Source organism: Panthera uncia (assembly GCF_023721935.1).
Source record: "Panthera uncia isolate 11264 chromosome A1 unlocalized genomic scaffold, Puncia_PCG_1.0 HiC_scaffold_17, whole genome shotgun sequence".
NCBI lineage: Eukaryota > Metazoa > Chordata > Mammalia > Carnivora > Felidae > Panthera > Panthera uncia.
Window position 1 is genome coordinate 95966194 of NW_026057577.1, and position 23781 is coordinate 95989974.

The following is a 23781-nucleotide window of genomic DNA, read 5'->3' on the forward strand; positions in this document are numbered from 1 at the left end:
TATGTTAATATATGTAACCATATAATATATATACTTACTATAGACATCATAAGTATTTTTTTTTTCAACGTTTTTTTTTTTTTTATTTATTTTTGGGACAGAGAGAGACAGAGCATGAACGGGGGAGGGGCAGAGAGAGAGGGAGACACAGAATCGGAAACAGGCTCCAGGCTCCGAGCCATCAGCCCAGAGCCTGACGCGGGGCTCGAACTCACGGACCGCGAGATCGTGACCTGGCTGAAGTCGGACGCTTAACCGACTGCGCCACCCAGGCGCCCCTAGACATCATAAGTATTAACAATAAAAATTTGGCCTTCAATAATTGTTAGTACTAAAATGAAAGGTTGGTAATGTTGGGATTTATTTCAAGAGTCCAGATTGCTAGGACTCTTTAGAGAGCAAGGAAAAGGACATTACTTTGTATCACATCCTATGGGACTTGGCTAATCTATGTATTCTTATTAAATAAGGAAGACTGAAAGTACCAAAACTTAGTACTTATTTTAAAATGTTAGACAAAAATGAGGCACCATCTGAGCATCCATTTGTTGATTTTGGCTCAGGTCATGATCACAGGATTGTGGGATGGAGCCCTGAAGAGGGCTCTGCATTGAACATGAGCCTGCTAAGATTCTCTCTCTCTCCCAGTGCCCCTTCTTTTCAGCTCACACGCTCTCAAAGTTAGACAAAATTAACAAAATATACTCTAAATTTTAAACATGAGACAATTAAAATTAAAGGATGAACTTGATGAAAAAGAAAGCGTGAGAGTAATACAGACAGGTAGAAAGCTTGAAAGAAAAATAAATATATTCACATCAAATCTGGTTTTTAAAAGATCTGAAAGATAAAAATACAAGTATAGGGATGAGAAGAGAGACCCAAATGAAGTTACAGAGATTATAATAAAGTATATGAATACAGGACTCCAGAAGCAATAAGGATATAGAAACAGAAAGAATCTTTAAGAAACTGTTAATCAACTACAACACACTGAATGTTCCTATAAAAATAATGTTATGACCTATCTTCCTTGTATATAGCACTATTTGATGCTATTATTTAATCATTTGATTAAGTAGTATCAATGCTGGGTTATGGCTGTTGTAACATGGTATTGTATGCATAAGCATAACAGATAAATGTCAAGAATATTTCCTATTCTCCAAGAGCTTCAAATTAGATGCTTTTCAAATTTTAGTATTTTAATTATATCCAACATTCATATGCTAGTTAGGGGTTAATTTCTCCACTTGAAATACCAAGAAGCAGGAATCAAAATCTCTGTAATCCAGGGATTGATTTTTTAAGAACTTCTACCTGGATTACTGTTTCCTTCTCTGATATCGCCACTTCTAATTTTGTTACCTTTCTGTCCAAACATCTGTGTGTGTGTGTGTGTGTGTGTGTGAGTGTGTGTGTGTGTGTGTGTGTGTGAGTGTATGTGTGTGTATGTGTGTGTATGCATGTGCGCTTTAATTAGATACTTTCTAAAACAGAAAAGTCTCTGCTGAAAGAAACTTTCAGTAATTTTCTCATGCCTTCTTGGTCAGACCTTATTTCCTTAGGGTAAAAGTCAGCATTCTTGATCATCTGATCCCTACATATCTACTGATATATTTCTACTGCTGTCTAATAAAAGTCACTATGTTCCCATTAGTCTGACTAGAGTTGGAATTTTATGGAAAAAATATTCCTGAAAAATCATCATCATTTTTACATATCTTCCCTTATTCTCCAGCTACCATACAAACTTTTTAATTCATTTGGAATATCCATCATCTAATTTCCACTCGTATAAACTCTCTCATTTATAACCTAATTAAAACTCCACTCTTCAAAGCTGCCCCTATTATAACAGTCTGCTGACATATGCAATGTTTATTTTCTTATTTCCCTACCGAGAGTAGATGGAAATTTCTCTATAAATGTACAGAGGCGCTTGTTTTCTTCAATAAACAGTAAAGTACATATTTTTATCTATCCATATAAGAAGTGAAAGTTGACACAAGGAATTGAGAGAAGAAAATAGAAACTCAAAAAAATAATAAGGTATGATCAGTACAGATAGCTATGAACAACAAGAAAGACAATCTAACAGGTTGCCACAAGATAATGGATTATCCACATATTCCAAGGGGAGTCTGGCTCCTTAGACTTCATCTCCTGGGAAATAAAATGTCTAAAACAATATTCACTTAACATTTTGTCACAAGCCCATATCAATATAAAACTTTTGGCTACAAATCCAATGTATATAGTTTTGCATTTATATAATCTATCATTTATGTGTGTTTGTATATATACTAATATATGCATGATAAAACATACTCAAAAATAGAAATTTTAAAGGAGAAATGAACAGAAAAGCAAATACAAACAGAACTTTTCATATCTTTCTGTACCCCAATGAGCCTTGATGCTCAAATCAGATTTTGAAAACCTAATCCCACTAATTTTAACAAGAGGGCAGAATGAAATAATAAAGAAATGAGCTCACTGATGCTGTGACTGATCCTAAAGTCCTGAGGGCAGAGGTCAGGGCTGGGAATGGAAGAAGGACATAGAAGAATATATTTTATGTTTTGCAAATAAATCAGCCTTCCCACCAAATCAAACACCATATCTCTGACAGACCCAGGAGAACTGGGTCTGAGAACTCCCAGGAGGCAAGAATTCTTATGAGGGAACAGAGAGAAAGTGGGTACTTTTAGGTGCATTCTGACTTGAGTGGATAGGAAAGCATAACTGGAACAGTAGCCTCGAGTCTTTAAGGGGAAGGCACATTGGTCCTAGAGGGCCAACAGAGGTCAAGTCAAAAGAGGGTCAGCGTAGTCCTCCCTTCTCTCTCACCTCTAAAACTGTACAGTACCAAAAGTTGACAGTACTCAATTGGGCATTTTCATATATGGCCTTATGTTGCCATCTCCCTGGACTCTGATCAATTTGTATTTCTTGATGTCTGTCCTTCTCAATAATAACCCTCATCCCAACTGAACTCCCCCCGCCATGAACTTAAGCAGACACAGACATACAAAGACACATGCTATGGTCTTGTGTAATGCTGACTATCTAGCAGCCCTTCCTTAAATCTTTTCAGAAATAAAATAGGAATCCTCCAAATTAAAGTGTCTTCTCATCTGAGATTACTTAGCTACTTTTCATCAATTCTAAATAAAAACAAGAACATAGTTTTATCAGCATCATGTATGTGTGTATTTTAAAATATACATATTTCACCAATATGCATAACTTTCTAAATACCAATTTTCTTTCTTTTTAAAATTCATTTCAAAGATCTTTTAGGATCAGTGAATGTGTGGTAGCATATTTCATGCATAGAATAAAGAAATACATTCCAATCCTCTTCCTATGTCTAGATGCTCTATGTAAGTCCATGACCCTCTTTTTTATGTTTGACCCAAGGAGAGATATCGCTGTGGTGTCAGTCTTTTCCTATTCCCCTCAGGCCAGGGTAAATGTCCATGAATGGAATTCTCAAAGAATGCCAACTTGGATATTTCAGCCCCTTCCATTAGTAAACATGCTTGAATTTCAATTACTTTTTCTCCTTCACAAATACCCTTGGGATGCTAAGAGAACTGGCAGTATACTACATTGTGTGTGAGCAAAAGCCACCTCTGAATAACACTCAGGAATCCTGCTGATACACTTGTAGAAGAGCTTTTCTTAGTTTGTGGAGCACTGTTCCCAGTTCTTGTTCCCAACTCAGCATTATCCAACATCGCTCCAAGTCCTTCTCTTTTGAGGCACTGGAGGTCTTTGTATATCACTGCATTTTTCTCTTCTAGCCTTTGCTTTATTGTCTTTCACGTCATTGTAACAGACTCCATAAACCATTTGCCTGATCAAAACTGAGCATAATTAGAACAAAGTCATTTTCCTCCTCTTTAAATGGCATCCTCCTATAAAGCCCTGGGGTTTTCCTCAATCAGCTGAAATAGCTAAAGTTTTTAAAGTAGGTTCTCCCTCCATCTATTTCCTAAAAGTCCACCCAGATACTTTTACATTAAAATAGCTTTCAATATATGTGTTGAAATCAAAAGTTCTGACTTTAATTTTTTAGCACTGCAGAAGATAGGGATGGCGAATCATCCACTCCCCCTCCCTTCCCACATGCATATAATTATTTTCTTAATTTTGAAATGAAATTTATTTTCATTTGTATGATTTCATCAGAATACCTTAAAATTACTTCAGAAATATGGTAAAGCAAAATTAAGCCCATTTTACAGGTGAGTCAAACTTATTAAAAAAACAAGCAACATCAATATTTTAAACACATGTTAAATTAAGCTAACGTTGTTTCTAGCTTTCTTTCTACCATTTTCATCATCTCTGGTTGCCCAGAATTTTGTATAGAAGTCAAGGTTGGTAACTTGAGTGCTCCAAAAGCTAAGCATACTTTAAATAAGTGGAGTACATTGAAGGGAGCTCAGGTAAATCAGATGACATGGGCCCATCTGGAGACACTATGGTTACTATTTCTAACCCAATTCATCCTGAAGGAAAGCTGGACAAGCATTACTGGACCTTGTACATTTCAAGAGAAGCCAACAATAAAAACTTCTACTTAAAATTGTTGGTTAGTAATGTCAAATTTTTTAAACATTGGGATGACCAAATAAAACAACTCATGAACTACAGTTCATAACCTCTAGGTTAATGACTGTTCTGTGAATCTCTTCCCTCGACCTTTGATGCCTTTAACATTCCTCAAACTGAGTTTAGGGAAACTGGGAAGGGCAATCTTCAAGGTAGTTCTTTTGGCTAGTGCTGAATAATACTAAACATTAAATCACAAGTAACATTTTTAGCTTCAGGTATAAGCATTTGTACATAATACCTACATATCTGCAATTTCTATCCTGCTTACAAATCTATTACTTGAAACTTTCTCCTTCCCCTCACTGTGTCCTAGTTTCAGAATGGGTAAATGAAATGTCTCCTTACTTGGCATACACCTTTGCAAATGCTTTTTGCCTCACATTTTATTTTGCACAGGTTCATCCGGATACAGTTGTCTGTAGAAAATTTATACTATCAACTTCCTTGGCTTTAACCCATTTTATTTACAGCTTTAATACGTGATTGCATCTCTCTCCCAAATTTAAATTTAATTTGAACCTTGACAAACAACAACTAAACTAAAAAGTGACTGAACAATAAGCAAAAAAGTGAAGAGTTTTCGGAGTGAATAGGCTTCTGGGGGTGAAGTGACAAGAACAGTTTGCCTCTCACCCAGTGACTGCCTTTGCTGCATAACTGAAGTGAAAGTACAGATATCAGGAACTCAGCAGCTTAAAACCAAATGATTATCCACCAAGCCCAATGTCTCCCCGAAGGCCTAGAGATTACACGTGTAATAATCAGGCTGCCCTTGCCAAAAGTAAGGCTTAGTGCTTCATTTTATTTATTGTATTTATTGAATGGAGCCATTCCTTGATAGCCCCCGGGAGCATTAACAAACATGAAAGCAACCACCAAAGGAAAGAAAGAAATATATAAATAACTAAAAACCATGCCACTAAAGTTTATAATCTGGAACATGCAGTACTGACACTCTTTCAAGTCCTCTGTTCTACTTTCAAGTAACGTAAGCATTGCTTCCATTTGCCAAAAACCTAAATCTTTAAAGTCTTGGACAGGTCCCTCTGCAAAACTTATCAGTCCCTCTTTTTAACGTACCAAGCGATGTGACAATGTGATATTCCTAAATTCTGCATCTGGTTCTACATTATTATCAGTTGTATTTTAGCATTGTGATAACCATATATTTAAGACTCTCATTAACAAACTTTTTGCAAAATAAGGTGCCTCTAATATCTGAACTTTTAGGGAATTGAGCAGATATTAAAATCATAGCATCCTTTCATATAGGAGTAGACCAAGAATCTTTTGACAGGTGATATTTTTTTCTCCTGTCTTTTATTTTTCAATCCATGGACGATTCATTTCACATTCCTTACAAATATTACTCTTTCAAATTTGCAAGCATAAAAAAAGAAAGCTTAAAAACACAATTTGGTATTCCAAATTGTCATCAAAATGGATTTTAAGTTTGTTTTGTTTTCTTCCATGTTTTTTGTTTTCTTTTGTTTTGTTTCTAAGGAATCGAGACAGTATTTTTTTCCATGGAAGGTTTTTTCTATAAAGTTTGGCTGGAAAAGAAATCATCCCTGTATCAACATCGAAAGCACAGTCAAGTATTACTATATTTCTGTAGCTCATTTACTATTCTTATTCCCAACTTTAAGAGCAAAATATGAGCCTTTGGCTATAATTATCTGGTGCTTATAGTAAGTTTTTACATCTGTTCCAAGCATTCTCTGTAAATTTTATATGTGCAATGATAAGGAAGAAGAAAGGAGTACAGTGGATTATAAAACACAAAATAAATTCAAGAGTATGCAAGCATAATAGAGTGGGGCAGAAAGAGAAACCTGGTAGCAGGTCTTACATGTGCATACATATAGGCTACTCTAACGAATTTATCTAGGGGCTGAAGAGAAAAGAAGACTTAAGAAACTCACCTCACATGATGAATGAACGCACTGCGGTTGGTGGCAATAACCTATAGATACTGTTCCTGGTTTTAAAGAAAAATCCTTCCTCCCCTCAGAGTTCTGTCTTCCGGACTCAATTAACATGCAGAGAGTACCTGGGTGTGTTCAAGCCCTCAGGAAGAGACAGGAACACTGCAGACCTCTGCCAACAGGACTCACAATCTAATACAACCTATGTTCCCCAAACACACTTTACACAAATCCATTATGTGCCAAGAGCCAGCTTGTTTTATAAATGCATTTTGCAAAATGCAATGAAATTAACCCAACATTTGTATTTTCAACCTCAAAGTACATTATGAGAATTATAAATTTCCCAATTGACAAGAAATGAAAATGAACATTGTCTTTATTTACTTTGGGTGGAAACAGAGAAGGTAAAGGGAAGGCTAATCTTCTTCTTTATCCAAGGCCAGATTTAGTTTTCTCTAATTTCTGGCTCTCTGTTCCACAGACAAGCTTCTTTCCTTTGAGTTTTCTTTTTTCTTTATGGATTTCTAATAAAATAACTAAAACTAGAATTATGTTGGAAAAAAAACCCACTCAAGGATATTTTTAAGTCCCCAAGGTGAAGATATTGCCTAAGGGAGTCAAGAGTACACAGACCGAATTTTTTACAGTGTGTGCTATTCTGCATTTTTAAAGAGGCAATTAGTTATTCTTGTGTATTAGTGACTGCCCCATTTTCTCCATAACTCAGGTGATACAAAGGGCCTAAGAGAGGACATACTTTAAATGGGACATTTATTACCCCAAAAAAGGGATGATTCTAATTTAAAGTCACTGAGAAAGCTATTTCTATAGATGCAGTCAAATTACACAGCAGCAAAAACTTGGCCTTGCTGTTCTGAACTCTCACTGCCATTTCTAACTATGCCATCTTTAACTTAAAGACAGAGTCAAAGAACCTGATAAAACCACATGGGCCTGAGAGCTGTATTTATTTAAAGCAAGTAAAGCCAACACAATGTTAACTTGGTGGCCAAACTGAGTATAAGATGCAAGGCTGTGAGGAAAAAGGGAAAAAAAAAGGAAAAAAAAAAAGAACAAATTTATCATGTGTTCAGTGTGATGGGACTTTCAAGTTACCAGGTTACTAGTAGATCATTTTTGTCACAGTAGCATGAAGGAAGAACTCTTGGTAGGAAAGGCTTTTATTACACGAGTCTGAAGGTTGGTTACCTGTGTCACACTATAGAAAGAGAATTTGGTTTTAGAGATCTGCTTTTGCATTCTAACTCTGCTTAGCAAAACCACAATTGGAATTTTTAAGTGCAATGTTTAAATAAGCACTGTGAACATCGAGTTACCCCCAAGATCCCACCTTGAAAATGAAATGAAAATATATGGGAGACAAAGAAAAAATTCATTTTGTGAGCACCTATCTTTAAAATCTAAAATTGAATCCGAGAGCTTCCTTCTCAAAGTATAGATTCTTTAACTTCCTCTTCAGGAGAGGCATACCTAAAAGGTTATTGATTTGGTTCTGAAGGACAGCGTGTTTATTACGGAGGAAGCCATTGCAGGGTACAAGTGTGAGAAATTAATGATGGCTTTGTAAGTGTCCACGCTGTGGTGTGGAACCAGTGGGGCAACTGTCAATCTATATGATAATACATTCCCAAACTTCATAAAATCAGTCATGTGAAAATGCATTGATTTCTTTGTGAGCTAAACAGAATTTGTCAAAGAGAAAGAACAAGAAGTTTACTGAAGTTAACACCTCAGCCTGCAGAGTGGCTCACAACTCACTTTTTATTTGCTTAATGAGTTTATGATGGGATGTGCAAAATCTCTTATTTTTATTTTTGGCCCCAAATGAGAACAGAACATGCATTATGTACATCTTGGGAATATGTGGAATGCTGAAAATTTTTTAAAAAGAGAGAAAAGGACATACATTTTATCTGTACATTTTTAAAATAACCCTCTAACGCCTAAGCTTGAACTCTGGCTTCCTTACCTCTTTTGTGCTCTGCCAGATGCAGGCACAAAAGAGTCTCTCAGTACTTTCAAGTACAGATTTCTTTATGCAATTCTGACTGCGTTATAACTAGCATTACAGGAAAATCTCGAGACACTAGACTCAAGGGTTTATTTTTTACCCATATATAGGGATTTATATAGACTCCCCAAAGGTGGAAATTGTTCATATATGATGCCTTAAAGAATACTGGAAAAAAGAGACTACTTTTGGTCTACCAAATACATTATTAATTATAAAGTTCTCCTACCCATAACAGTTCTAGGTAAATTCAAGGCAAGCGTTTTTTGCTCCCTTTGTTTCACTAGAAAACTCTTTTTATTAGGTTTTTAACATGTATATAGATTTTAAAAGAGAGGGTGCAGATTCTACCAACATGTTTAAATTTTGTAGAGATGGTTCCCACGAGACCAGTGAGAATACCACCGTGGAAGATTTGCCAAAAGACCTTGTTAAAATGTGCCATATATGCTTGGATAACAAGTGATTTTATTTATTAAGCAATCAAACTACTTCCATTTAAATAGTATTGGACACACACAGACTTGAAAAAGTACATCAGTAAATGGATTCAATGTATGCCTTTATGAAAACTTCCAAAAGTAATTTCCTATCCGATAAGTGCCTTAGAGTGTTGAATGTGCCAAGTGTCAAAAATTTTGTTAAAATTCAAAATGAGTCAAGTACAGATTTTTCCTTGAGTGTGCACCTTGATTAGCTACATGAACGGAGGCATAAGTAAGACACATCTCCTTGTCCCCACTATAGAATAAATTATTTCCGAATTAAACACAAATTAAAATGCAACAGAGTGACATCTTTTTGGATATATGCGACTTACCCAGGAAATGATGTATTTTCAACACAGTTTTGAGATTAAACGATATTTAGCCATGCTTTTGCATTCACAACAAGCTGTCCGCCTGTGAATTTCTTTTTCTTCTTTTAAATGGAAGAAAATACTTAAAGCTGCTCTAGTAGAAGTTTATAATATTTTACATAAACATTCTTAACTGATCTGTTGGTAAACAGTTTAATGGTAATTCTTTCCGCAAACACACAATATATTCATAACAAATCGCATAGCATTTGATGTTTTCTTCATAAATCAACTGTACCTAATGCAATTTATCTTTTAAGAGATGTTTTTGACTAAACACAGTTCTGAGTCACTAAGAAATCCAGAAATAAGCACCTTATCTCTTTAATGACTTGCCGAGGCTTCCCTATATTTACTGCTTAATGATCGGAAGCATTTAATTTTCAAAGTTTCATTAAAACCCATCTACAAAGCTGATGGATAAGCAATAGTGATTTGTGACAGAAGATGTGGGAAGCCATTAACCTACATAGGTACCAAGGAGGAAAGTGAACACAGAAGAGAATACTTTTTTGAAGACAAGTCTCTTCCTATTTGTCATTATTAAACTCCAGAGCATCTGTTCCAGGTTTGATCTTCAATACGGATATGAGGCATTGCCGCCTGGAAATGAAAGTCTAAGATAAGGTAGGATTCTTAAGAGATCTTCATGAAAAAAAATAACCCGGGTTGCCATTTACTGGGAAGGGGAAATCAATACGAAGACCTAGAAACTTGTGGCAAGAGGACATTTTCTAGGTATAGGTCATAGTTTATCAAGTTGCCTCTTTTGCAATGTAATTTACTTGCTAATAAGACCAACTGACTATAGCTGAATACTGTGTTATCATCAAAATGTGATTTTAAAATTCTCTCCTCATTTCTTGTGTGCTTGAGGTTTGCCGGTTTATTTTTCCCGAGCTCAGAGTGGGTAGACAAGGTCGATTTCAAAGAAAATGAATGGTTTTGTACTCCTCTTTATTAAAACACAGACATCCCAAACGCCACATTGCGCCATACCCAGAACATTAAAAGGTATTTAAGAAGCAGGCCTACCGTTCTCATCATCTGACTTATTTTCGTTGTCAGAATCGGTCAAAGTAAGGGCTGAGTTCTCACGACTGGACAGGCCGGAACTGCGTCTGGATTTTATCCCTCTCCCCCACAGTCTGATGGCGTGTTCTGGAGACATCCCTCCCTCTGTGTCGGAGTCGGCGTCAGACCCTGTGCTCAGAGAGTAGCCCTGATGAAGGATCCCCATGTCAGAACAGTAGCCACTTCGGTGTGGGGAGGGCTCACACATTCCCAATTCCGCAAGGGTGAAGTTAGTTCCTAAGGTGACAGCAACAGAGAGACCGATTATAAATTGTGAAATGCTTTACAAAGTTAAAATGTATTCTTACAAAAAACAGATGGATGCTTTTCCCATCCAAAAAACATATCAGATTCCCATGTTATACAGGAATATATGAGCATGAGTATTTAGGATATTGGGATACATTTGAGAACAAAAAAGTAAACATCTAAGATTAACTTTAATCCTAGGCCAGAATGCTCAGCTTTTGCTTCAAAAATGTTACAGCATTTACTGTTGTCTAGGTAGCACACGTAGCTGGAAAAAATACTGGATTTAGAATAATAGCTAATATATACCAAGTGCTTTCTTAGCTCTGGGCATCTTTTGGTTTGCAACTTTTATTTTACATTTTTATAGGTGACAATAACTTAATGAAGAAGATAATATTATGTAATCATTTTGTAAGGAAACTGAGGAACAGAGGAACAGAGAATTTAAGTGACTTACCCAAGGTCACACATCTAGATTGTAGCAAAACATGGATCTGATCCTTGAGCAGTCTGTCTTCGTGTCAAAGAACCTTAATCCTCCAATAAATGTGAGTGGTGGCCAGGAGACCTGGGTACCAGTCCCAGCTTCCCACTGGTAAGTCTCATTGTGGCAAGTCTCTTACTCCTTGAGCCCCAGTTTTCTCATCTGTAAAATCTGGGTATTAATCTCTTAAATTCCTCTCAGGATCACTGTGTATCTTCTATGTGATAATACCCACCGAACTCTTTTTTTTTTTTTAAATAAACTATGTAGTGTATTATTTAATTCAGCGTCTGAGGGATGAAAAGTCAGTCCTCATGTTTTTAAATGATATTAAACAATGTCTGTTTGCTCACACAACTTAGAACCACAAGTAGGTTTCAACTATGGAGCATGAATGTGTGCACAAATGGGAAGCAGAAGCAAAGAGGCATTTATTGAACGTTTATATGTTACCAGTGTTGGGCATGTGGCCAGGCAGTTGATAGGCTTTCAATCTCATTTAAATCTCATAATAGCCCAACAGTTTAGGTGTTGAGCATTTTACAGAGAGGTTAAATACTGTGTCCAAGGTCATGCTTAGGCAAGTGGCAGATCCAAGATACACCGCTAATCTGCCAATTCCAAGCCTTTGCTCATTCTACAAGGTGAAATGATCTCAATCAAAAACCAGCCTGTAACATTCTGGCACAGTGAATGCTCTATCTATGTGTGTGCTTTACTATTACAGCTTCTTAAAAGACATTTTAAGGTTTCAATGAAAATTAGATGGAGTCATGCAGTACATTCTATTTACTGACATATGAAGCTGATATTTCTTTTGTCTTTACTCAAGCTATGGACAATGGGGGAAAATGCACTGAAGAAATGCACTTCAATGCTATAAGTGAAAAAAACCTTATAAATAACACCAAAGCCATGGTTTATGTTATGTACATTGATTATATTAGGGCCAGTCCCTATCAATCATATCCCCAAACTTATGATATAACTTAACTCCTCTATGATACTCCAAATACATGATGTTATTTCTTAGCTTTCATTTTTAAAAAGCCTTCAACAGCTGTTTGTATTAACCTAGTGTGACTTTGTACTAGACATATATTTTTATTCTGAGGTTTTACTTTCCGTTCTTTACTATATGTTGATGTTCCACAGCCTTCCTTAGCTGTGTAAATGGGACCAAACCCAATTTTATACATAAATGTCTCTGAAGAGTGAAACCTATTCATTGGAGAGCTAACCCAAGCAAAATTTCCTGTGGGAATGGGGTAACTTCCTGCTACCTGGGTAGGAAAGAGGGACATCCTTACTGCCACCAGCATGGTCCCAAATGCTGTTCTGCCCAGTGTACTCTGTTTCAGTTTACATCCTCGGTAATTAGGTATTGTCTCATAATTGTACAGTAAAATGTATATTTCCATTTTGGTAGTCTATAAAACAAAAGTTAAGTTCATGTATGTCTGATATTAAAATACTTTTCTATTTTTATTATCTCATTCTTAAGTAAACTAAATATTAACATTCTCCCATCTTGTTTTTAGAGCTCATGTTTGCTCTGGACAGGCATGAAATATAAGGCTTCCTTTACCTTCAATAAAAGAAAACAAGTCAAACTAAAACATACATGTTTTTATTCCACATGTGGGAATTTTAAGCTATATGATTCCATTTGAAATGGAGTGTGTATGCATTAAGGCAACTTTCCTGATGGTTTTCCCACACCTCATTATCTGGAACAAGCTTCAAAGACCTCCTCAGGAAAAGAGAAACATCTGTGAGAGGAAAAGAAGCCTCAAGTTTTCAGAGCATCCCATGTGCTTTTCAATCTTGAAGTAATAGGCAATAAGCCTAGGGCATGGAAATACATGGAATAAATATAGTCTCCCTTCTTTGGTTATCAAATTTACTTGATGATAAGAAATTAAAATATTATTTTTCTGTTAAAACAAACTTGAGATCATCATAAATCAGTTAAAATTTGCATAATTTTTTAAAGTAATCACAAATGTTAGAAAAAAGTAGAGTTCAAGAGTTTCAGCTTTAAGCATACAGCCCCAAAGCCACAAACAAACAACACTGTAAAGAAAATTGGAGGTATTGTACTCAATTCACCAGGAAAAAGTAACCAAGTTCACACTGGCTTACAGGAAGCCAGATTTTCCTCTAAATTCAGAAAAATTTTCCTGTAGACTCCTCAAAAATATTACCTTCTAAACTCCTCATCTTCATCTTCCAGTAGGACCACAGTCCGCCAATGTTACCCATTTCTCACAATTCCTAGTTAGGTGCCTTTTGTCCTCAACTAACTCAAAGAATAGGAATCCTATTCTAAGTATCTGGGACAGATTCTGGACCAAGCCTTTCCTAAGTGAGCTGGCTTAACATATGAAGCCAGTGAGCCACATACACATTGGAAAGGAAAAGCTGATCTATCATTTATTAAATCATTCAGCAAATATTTATTGTTCCTGGTGCTGTGATAGGCATTGGGGATATAACAGGGAGCCTTATAAAAATGGAGCCCATGACATTTACAGTATAATCGGGAAAGAGGCATCAATCAAAGAATCACATAAACAACGTACAATTTATAGAGTGATAAATACTATATAGGAAAAGGACAAGGAGCCATGAAAGGTCATCCTGTGGTCCAACTGTTCATTCTTTTACAGCTTGCCCAACAGATGTTCATCTAGTGGTGGACTCACTAGTTGGAGGGACCATGAATTTGCTCCATGAGGTTATCAGGCCACCTTCAGTTTGCTCTTACCATACCATTCCCAAACATTCCTCTATATACATTGATTTCAGACAAACATTTTTCATGTAGTTCGTCTTACAGTACAAAACCTTCGTGTCATACCCTTCAGCTCAGAATGTAAATAGTATAGGGGAATTTTAACACCATGCCAACTTATTGTTTTGCACTTACTTTGCTCATTGATGGAAGGTTGATTTTGCTTTAATTCATCTTGTATAATTATGTCTTTATTAAGCTCCATGGCAGCTTTGAATGGAAGAGAGAAACTAGTCATTGTGTGATTCTCCAAGCTAAGATTTCTAGTGGAAAACAGTCAACATTTCTTTCCTTCTTTACTTTCTTGCAGAAAGATAGAAAGAGTCATAATATTTCAGTATTCATGAAATACCTTCCATCTTCCTCTAATCTCTCTGGTATCACATTAAAGTGGGAATGTAGATAATGTTTCAAACTCATTTCATTTCAGGTATATGTTTTATGGTTGCTACTAATAAACTTCCCAGTGTGGCCTCATACTACATTATCAAGGCCAAAGTCACTATTTCTATAGATGAATGATTGCACAAAATCTGTTTTTACATCATGGAATTTTAGTATAATTTAAGGTGTTGGGAGAGAACCCCAATGTCTAAAAATTGTTAGGTGGATCAAGATAGCAGAACACAAGTGTTTAAAAATAACTTTCTTGAGAAGTCTCTTTTACTTTAAGTTGTCTTTTTCTTGATCATAATCTCAATGTGTAACCCAGATCCTCTCCAAAACTTTTTTAGGGATAAATTTGCAATAGATATCAAGAGTCATCCATTGACCAACTAGTTGTGCTTGGGGACACAATTCAAAGGAAAGATATGCCAGCACATTGTGATCATGGCTTTATTTTCTAAGTTTTTACCAACTTCTCACACTTTGAAATAACCTTTAACTAGGAGAAGCACATATGTCGCTAAGTCAGAATTATCATGTCATGGTAATACCAGGGAATACAAATAGCACTGGAAATGTCAGCATTTGAACAGATTTTCTACTATGAGGGCAGGAAGATAAAAGTTAACTGTAGTAATAGAGGAGTACAATATAGAAAACTTTTATTATCTAAATATTCACTATGCAAGTCCCCTGAATTTAAGAGATGAAATTCTACACACAGAAGAGTTACTATGAAAACATGAAAGCAGTCACTAATGATCACTTATAAAATTAATCCCCCCCATCCCCATCCACTTACTGCTAGCATCTCTTCTCATATCAACCACCATAGCAACGTCTATGTCATCAGGTAGTTAGTGATAACAGAAAGTAATATGGTGCCAATGTGAGATTAAGTTGTAAAGCTTGTGAAGATGCAGATTTCCATGAAGTCAATAAAAGTGATGCTAAAAAACACTAGGATCATAAGCAAGGCCACATAATTACCATGATCTAACATAATTAACCTGTTAACAAGAAAAACTAGAAACACATGTTGGCATGGTGGATTCTTCAAAAGATGACTTGACAGACTTCCAGTTCTGGATCAAGATAAAATTCCTCACTTCTCTCTACTTCTCCCACTAGGTGCAGCTAAAAACCTCTGAACAGTACATATAAAAACACATAAAAAGAGTTTAAAAAGGGTTGAGAAGAAGATAGACCTATTAGGATCCTAAGACCTGAGGAAGGATATGGTTGTGAGTTCCCTGGAGTTTCTTTTTGCCTTGTATATCCCAGCCCTGGTGTTGGAGAAATCTGCAGATTAAAAACACCAGTGCAAGCAGACAAAGTCCAGAGTAAAGCCTACTGTAATTAAGTGTCCTCCCTTACCTCCACAAACACCCCAGGATGGAATCGAGTGGTAAGCCAGAATTTCATTCTTAACCAGTAGGAATAAACCTTCCCAGACACCCCACACAAAGGTGTTATTGGTGGCTATAAGGGGATCCTGGACTTCTATCTCCACCCAGTGGGGTGGTCATGAAGCACCCCTTCCTCTCCCTGCTGGTGTCAGAGAAGAATTAATGTTAAATTTCCTTTCACCACCACTGAAGGATTTGTGGGGGAGCTGTAGTAAAGAGGTGCCCTTCTCCCTCTAAACCAAGTTGGTAACTTCAGAGTCGTAGTGAAAAGTCTGAAAACCCAACTCAGCTCAGGGGCAAGAGGGCATCACTTCTCAATCCATACGCCTTGCCTTGTCAAAGTAGGCCAAGTGAGGGACTTGGACCTTCCCCTCCACCTGGCAGGCAAGCCTCAGTGTCTCATTTTTCCCACTGGCTTGGTAGCAGAGGAGGCCTTCTGAAACAGAAGATTTAAATAAGAGCCAGAGTTTCAAAACGTAATAGCCAGGATACAATAAAAAAAATCACTCATCATACCAAGAATCAGGAAAATCTCAACTTGAATGAGGAATGATAATTATTTAAGTAAAAGGTTAATGAGCAGTCCTTATGAAAATTAATGAACTCATCAATTTTTTTTGCAAAATTCAACTCTGATTATGATGCAAAATTCAATGTAAAGTGAAAGATGTATAATATAGTCATGCAATTTTGCCATAAAATGTGTATATTATGCCTCCCACAAAAATTGTTATTCTATATCCTTTTGAATAATTATAGCATAGTTCGAATAATAAATTGTATTAAACATAAAATCAAATATACTTTTGATAATCAGTTTTATTTTCTGAAGATAAAGCTACAATAAATTATCTTTACTATTTAATATGAAATATTGATTCTTTTAAAAAATTGAATCCATTTTTAAGTGCCTTTTTCTAGCATCATTTATCCTAAGACAAAGAAAATCTCTTGTAAATAAACATGGGTCACTTTTCCTGAGCAAATGTTAGAGTCTACATTTTCAAGTCAGAAATGAGTATAAACTCCAAATTTTCTAACAAGTGTTTAAGAAAAGGATATAAATTGCAATGTTGTAGTTCTTTTTTATCACAGGAAATGAAGTAATTTTATCCGATGCCTTAAGCTTTTTCAGCAAAAAGTTATCAAGAAAAATATAGCAATTATAAGTGATAAAACATAACTTTTAATTTTGATCAAAATGTATCAGCAGATTACTACCTTATATGTAATATCGATACCTTACATTGAAATTTGAGCAATGATTGATATGCACAAGCTAAAAAGAATAATCACTTACCAAAAATTTGCCAATACTATCTAAAATATTATTTTCAAAGTCTAAAATCTACATATCTGTATATGCATTGATAAAAATTTTGAAAACTAGTGAAGAAACTACTTATGAATTTTAATGTTTTATACTTGTGTATACTAAAATTCTTCACATAAACTCCTTCTTAATGCCCTTCTAAAGTTCATCTGATTTTACATATTCAGATATTTTCCCAAATGTTGACAAAACTATTCATGAAAAGTCCTGTGGCTTAAAACTACAGAGTAGGTATACATGCATTATTACTCATAAAAAAAATTAAGTCAACTATTTAGATTTCAAAAATGCACTTTAAGAATAATTTTTTTTACATATAGCACTAAAATGTTAATATTTTGAGATTTCTAAACTTTCAGATGAATTATGGGCTAGATGGGTGATGGGTACTAAAGAGAGTAATTGTGATGCACACTAGGTATTGTATGTAATGAATCATTGTATTCTACCTCAGAAGCCAATACTGCACTGTATGTTAACAAACTAAAATTTAAATAAATAAAAAAAGGGGAAAACATCTCCATCTAAATGCATGATGTGTCACAACTTTCACAATTTTTAACTAGAATCATCCCCATGTCAATAAACTCATTCTAAATCAAGGAAACATCAAAATGGTTAGTGACGACAGGAGAGTTTCCAATATCCTCCGTTTCTCTGTAAGCTTTCTCTGTGACTTCAAAGTGAAAGGTGAATGCAGCATTCTCCTCTGGTATGGTGGCATTTTCACTGTTCCGAACTGAACAATGCCCAAATTGGAAAACCCAAAGCAGCTACAACAAAAAGTTCTGCAGAGCAACTGCCAGTTCATAAATAGAAATGAAATACCCAGTAACCTAGCTAGTTCGAGACTCCTTTCTGCTGATGAAAATTTCAACAAAACAAAACAAAACAGAAAACCCAATTCCGGTATTAAAAACTATGTAAATCAGTTGTCCTACGTAACAGCATTACAAAGGTGTATAGTCATCTGACCTCATGAGACTCTGCCTCTTCAAACAAATTGCTTTTAGAGAGAGAAAATAAATAAATAAATACAAGTCAATAGTGAGTTAGCAGTAACGGTCTGGCTGTCCTATGTTTGAGAACAACTACCAGATTAGCTTACATTTACTGAGGACCTCATGGTGTGGCAGGCACTGTTCTAAATGCGTTCACATGCAATTTTCAAATTAATTAGGACAGCAGCCCTATAAAATTGTCACTAGGTAGGCTAGGGTTAAAGTGGAAATTCCTGAATTTGTTTAAAAAAAAGTGCGTGTTGAACATAAATTCTTAGAATTATTTCTTCAGATGAGTCCCCATTTTATGCATTTATAAAATAAACATAAAAATAGCATCCACCTTCATAGGGTTGTTGTGAGCACTGAATTAGACAACGCAGTTATAAAAATGCTTCTTAAAACATTGCCTGCCACAGAGTAACCTTACAACAAATATAGCTATCATGATGATCATCAGCTTACAGAAGCAGAAACTTTATTTTTTTTAAGGGTTAACATTTTCTATTTTCTGAGTTGATTTTACAACTCAGAAACAATATTTGGAACAATCAATATTTACAAGTTTTGGAACAATCAATGTTTCTAGGAATCTGCTCATTTCATCTATATTTTCAAATGGACTGATACAAAGTTATCAAGTATTTTTGAATCCTTTTAAATTTTGTTATACTTGTAGAATATTGTCTTTATTTTCATTTTTGACATTACTTATTTGTGCTTTCTTTTTTTAAAAATAAAAAATGAGTATAGTTGCCACATTACATTAATTTCAAATGTATGGTATAGTGATTCAACATGTCTAGTGTTATGCTCTCCTTACCAAAAATGTAGCTACCATCTTTCACCATACACTATAATTATATCATTGACACTATTCCCTTTTTGTACCTTTTATTCCCATGATTTATTCGTTCCATAATGGGAAGGTTGTATCTCCCTATCCTCTTTCCTCATTTTGATCATCCCCTCTACCCCTTACCCTATAGGAACTATAAGTTTATTCTCTGTATTTATAGGTCTGATTCTGCTTTTTGTTTGCTTATATTGTATGGGGGGCTTTTAATTCACACATGAGTGATATCATATGTCATCTGTTTATCTCAGTCTGATTCATTCATGTCCTCTAGACTGATATATGTTGTCACAAATGGCCAAAAAAAAAAACCAAAAAACAAAAACTCATCCTTTTTAATGGCTGTATAATATTCCTGTGTGTGTGTGTGTGTGTGTGTGTGTGTGTGTGTGTGTACACACCACATGTTCCTTAGTAGAAATACCACATGATCCAATAATTCTACTACTGGGAATTTACCCAAAGAATATGTAATCACGAATTTTAAAAAATATATGCACCCCTATGTTTATTGCAGCAGTATTTATAATAGCCACGACATGGAAACTACCTAAATATCCACCAATAGATTGGTGTATTTTCTTTATTTTAACTGGATTTTCACCAATGACTGCTTTTGTCTTTCAAAAAACACATTTTTGCTTTTCTGATTCTGTATGTTTTTTAGTTTATTACCTTCTACCCTTATATATACAAATTATTCTTTTCCCCTCCTTTGAGTTTATTCAATGATTCTTTTCCATACCTTTAAAATTTGAATCTTTACATCATCAGTATTTAGCCATGCTACTTTTTTATTATGAATATTTCACACTATAAATTTTTTTAAGCACCACTTTTACTATATTTGTCAAGTTTTGATTCATAGCATTTTCATTGTTGTTTAGATATAAACATTTTACATATCTATTGCACCTATTTATTAAGTTTCCAAATGTATTGTGATATGTATTTATTTCTGTTTTTGACTTCTAATTTAATTCTGTTTGCCTAGAGAGCAAAATTTTTATGTTACTAAACCTTTGAATAATTTTGAAACTTGTTCTATAAACTGATAAACTTTTTACAAGTATTTTCTATGTATCTAAGAAGAACACATGTTCTCTAATTACTGAGTGCAAGGTTGTATATCTGTCAATTCAACTAAATTATTAATCATGTGTTCAATTCTTCTATACGGTAGTAATTCTTCTCTATGATTTGCTGTTTGCTTGTCTTATCAATAAATGAAAGATGTATGATAAAATTTCATACAATAATTGGTGTTTCTTCCCATAGTTGTATCACTATCTGCTATTTGTCTATTTAAGGCTCCATTATGCTAAGTGTATATAGGTTTAGAATTATTACAGATTTCTGATAGATTGAATATTTTATTATTAATATACAGTGACTATCTCTAATAAACATTCTTGAAATAATATCTGATTTTAATATCAATTATATTTTAAAATGAATTTGTCCATTTCATCCAAATTACTATAGTTTATGACAATACCTATGAATATGTGTAGGATCCATAACAATATCCCTTATTTAATTCTTGATTTGGAGTATTTGTGTATTTTCTCTTTTATCTTGATCATTCTTGCTAGGGATTTATCAATTTTATCAGTTTTTCAAAGGACCAGCTTTTGTATTCAGTATTTTCTTTTATTGTTTATTTTCTGTTTCTTTGATTTTTGCCCTTGATTATTTTTCTTTACTTAAGTTCAGGTTTTATTTGCTCATTCTTTTCTAGATTCTTGAGCCTGAAACAGGCTCCAAGCTCTGAGCAGTCAGCACAGAGCCCGACAGGCTCGAACTCACATACCACGAGATCGTGACCTGAGCCGAAGTCGGACGCTTAACCGACTGAGCCACCCAGGCGCCCCGGAAGTGTGTAATTTTATTTCCACATATCTGGATTTGTCGAGATTTCTTTTATTGATTTCTCACTTAAGTACTTGATGGACAGAGAACAGATTCTCCAGAATTTCCTCTTGAAAGTCATTGAAACTTACTTTGTAGCTCAGAATATAGTATATGTTGCTGAATGTTTCACTGTAAGATAAAGTATATTTACAGTTTTATGTAGTGTTCTATAAACGTCTATTTGATTGAGAGGAATAACAGTGTTGTTCTATAGACCTTTACTAATAATTTTGGTATAGTTCTTCAATTAGTTACTGAGGAAAAGATTGAATCTGTAAGGAAGTATGTTTTTTCTTTCTCTTTATACTTCTGTCAATTTTCCCTCCATTGCTTCCTCCCCCTCCTGTACCTCTCCCTCTTGTCTTTTTGAAACTGTTATTAGACACATATAATTTTACCTTTCCAGGGTGAATTAACACTTTTATCAATTTCAAATATCCATCTTTTTCTTTTGTAATACTTCTAGTATTAAAGCCTATTTTCCTGATATAAAATAGTCAAGCCAGCTTTCTTAAGTTTACTGTATGCAGTAAACATATCATACATCTATTTCTGTTCCTTTACTTTCAACTTCTCTGTGTCTGTATTTAAAGATATGTTTTTGTGGACAGCATGTATTTGGGACTTGGTATTTATCTGAGAATCTTTTCCTTTTAATTGGTGGTACAGCCCATTTATATTCATGTAATTATTGATGTGGCTGGATGTAGTTTCATCATTCTGCTCTGTTTTTCCTATCTGTCCCTTTTTTGGTCATTCCTTTCTACTTTCTGTCATTTTCTTTCCTAGCTTCACTTGAGTTAATATTTTTTTAAAAAATTCATTTTAGTTTTTCTATTGATTTTTAAGCTATCTCCTCACATAATTATTTAGTGGTTACTTTAGGGATTACAATATGTATGCTAGGTCAGTCTATTCTGAATTCTGATCTTACATGCTGTTCCTTCAATTTCTGTGAATTCATAATTCCTTTATTCTAAAAATTTCTCAGCCATGGCCTCTTAAATATTTACTCACTTGTAAACTCTTCATTCTCTTCACTAATTAAACTAAGTATTATCCTCCTTCTCTCTACATGTCTCTATTATATTTTTTAATCTCTTTTCTTTCTGTGCTGTTTGTTGCTAATTTCTTCTTGCTATTTTTTCCAGTTGACTAATTCTCTCTTTAATTGTGCCTGATCTCATATTTGCTGTATGAACTCAACTATTATTTCAAAAATTATGTATTTCATTTATAAAACTTATATAGCTTTTTAAGTATTTCTGTTCAGTTTTTCTATTATCTTCTTACTTGCTAATTTGCATATTATACATAGTTAAAAGTATGGATCTAACAAATCATGTTTTAGAACTTCAAAGATCAAAACTGGTTGTTAATTGATTTGCTTGCTCTTAATTATGAAGGTCTGTTTTCATATGAAATTAAGTATATTTATTTTAACTGACATTGGTTTAATTTTCAGAACTCATAAGGGCCTCAAATGAAGATTTTTTCCTTCCTGAAATATTTGCATTTGCTTCTCTCTAAGACATGTGGTACTATTATCGCATATCTCTTTCAGGATTTGGTTAATGCAGGAATCTTAGTTTCATGTCCTCCTTCTTGTTCTAAGTCCAAGGTCCAATCTCCTAAATGCAGGTCTGATATCAGTGCTTACTCTCAGTGAAGACCCACCATGAGCATGCAGTTCAATCTTCAGATTTCTGGTTTTAGCTCATTTTTTATTTTTATTTTGTTTTCATTTAGCTGCTTGGAGATTTATCTTATTTACTGTGAGGACTATATTATTGTTGTTTGGATCAGGCTACTTAATATTCCTATGTTTCAATTATCTCAGTTATAAAATGGAGGAAATTATAGCACTGCTTGCCTCATATGGTCATTGTGTCAACGACACAATGGAATATTTAGAATATTCCAGAATAAAATCAAAAGTCAATAAATATTACCTATTATTATTATTACTATTATTACATTACTAGTAAGTATAAAAATATGAAATGATGGGCATGATTCCCTTTAAAAATTTTTTCTACCTCTATATAAACAGAATACTCTCCCAGTTAAACGGCATATATTTAGATATATTTAATGTTTATTCCATTAAGTAATATAACATTCTGCTTTCGTAAAGGAAAACAGAGAATACTTGCTATGTCAGTAGAGAAGCTACCAACATTAATTAAAATTTTGACAAAGACATGACATTTGCATTCTCAGCACTCATGAAGGTCCCTGTCTCCATCATGGACTTTGTTTTGAAAACATTTTGACTTTCCCATCACTGAAGGATTATTCTAGATCTCAAGAGTTAATTAACTCATCTACAGTCTGACATCTAATGAGATAGATAGATTGCAGTCTACCATCAGGTGAATATATGTATAGCAGACATTTTCCTTCAGTAACTAATCAGAGTCTACTCTGTAACCACAAATATTGGGGAGAAATGTTAATGATATACTCTTATTTGTAAATCAATTCCTTTAAATCAACTGCTTCATTACCAATTACGATTTCGATACTTGTCTAAAACCATGTTAAGCATCCCACCCCAGAGCTTGTAGAGAATGGCAAGACCATAGTTTCCTAGTGCCTGTTAGCATCATTAAACAGGGAGAGGATAATTGAAACTGAATCAAGAGTATTCTTTTTCTTCCTTTCCCACCTTGCTTCCTGTGTTCCAAACACATGTTGTAGGTTACAAGTACATGTAAAGCCTTAATTACATTTAGCATCTGGCAGCTGTTGACTTACAGAGAGTTGTTGAGTCACATAAACTCAAAGTCAAAAGGAAATTCAGGAATAGAAGGCAGAAGC

General features: G+C 34.6%; 1 protein-coding gene across 1 annotated transcript in view; it reads right to left on the bottom strand.

The window, feature by feature from the left end:
- Positions 1 to 285: 285 nt before the first annotated feature.
- LOC125934443 (teneurin-2-like) overlaps positions 286 to 23781 on the bottom strand; it is an 88704-nt gene continuing 65208 nt past the window's right edge. Inside the window, exon 2 of the mRNA XM_049647818.1 lies at positions 286 to 10762. Coding sequence (XP_049503775.1) covers positions 10470 to 10762 — 293 coding nt within the window. The 3' untranslated portion in view covers positions 286 to 10469. The remainder of the gene's footprint in view (positions 10763 to 23781) is intronic.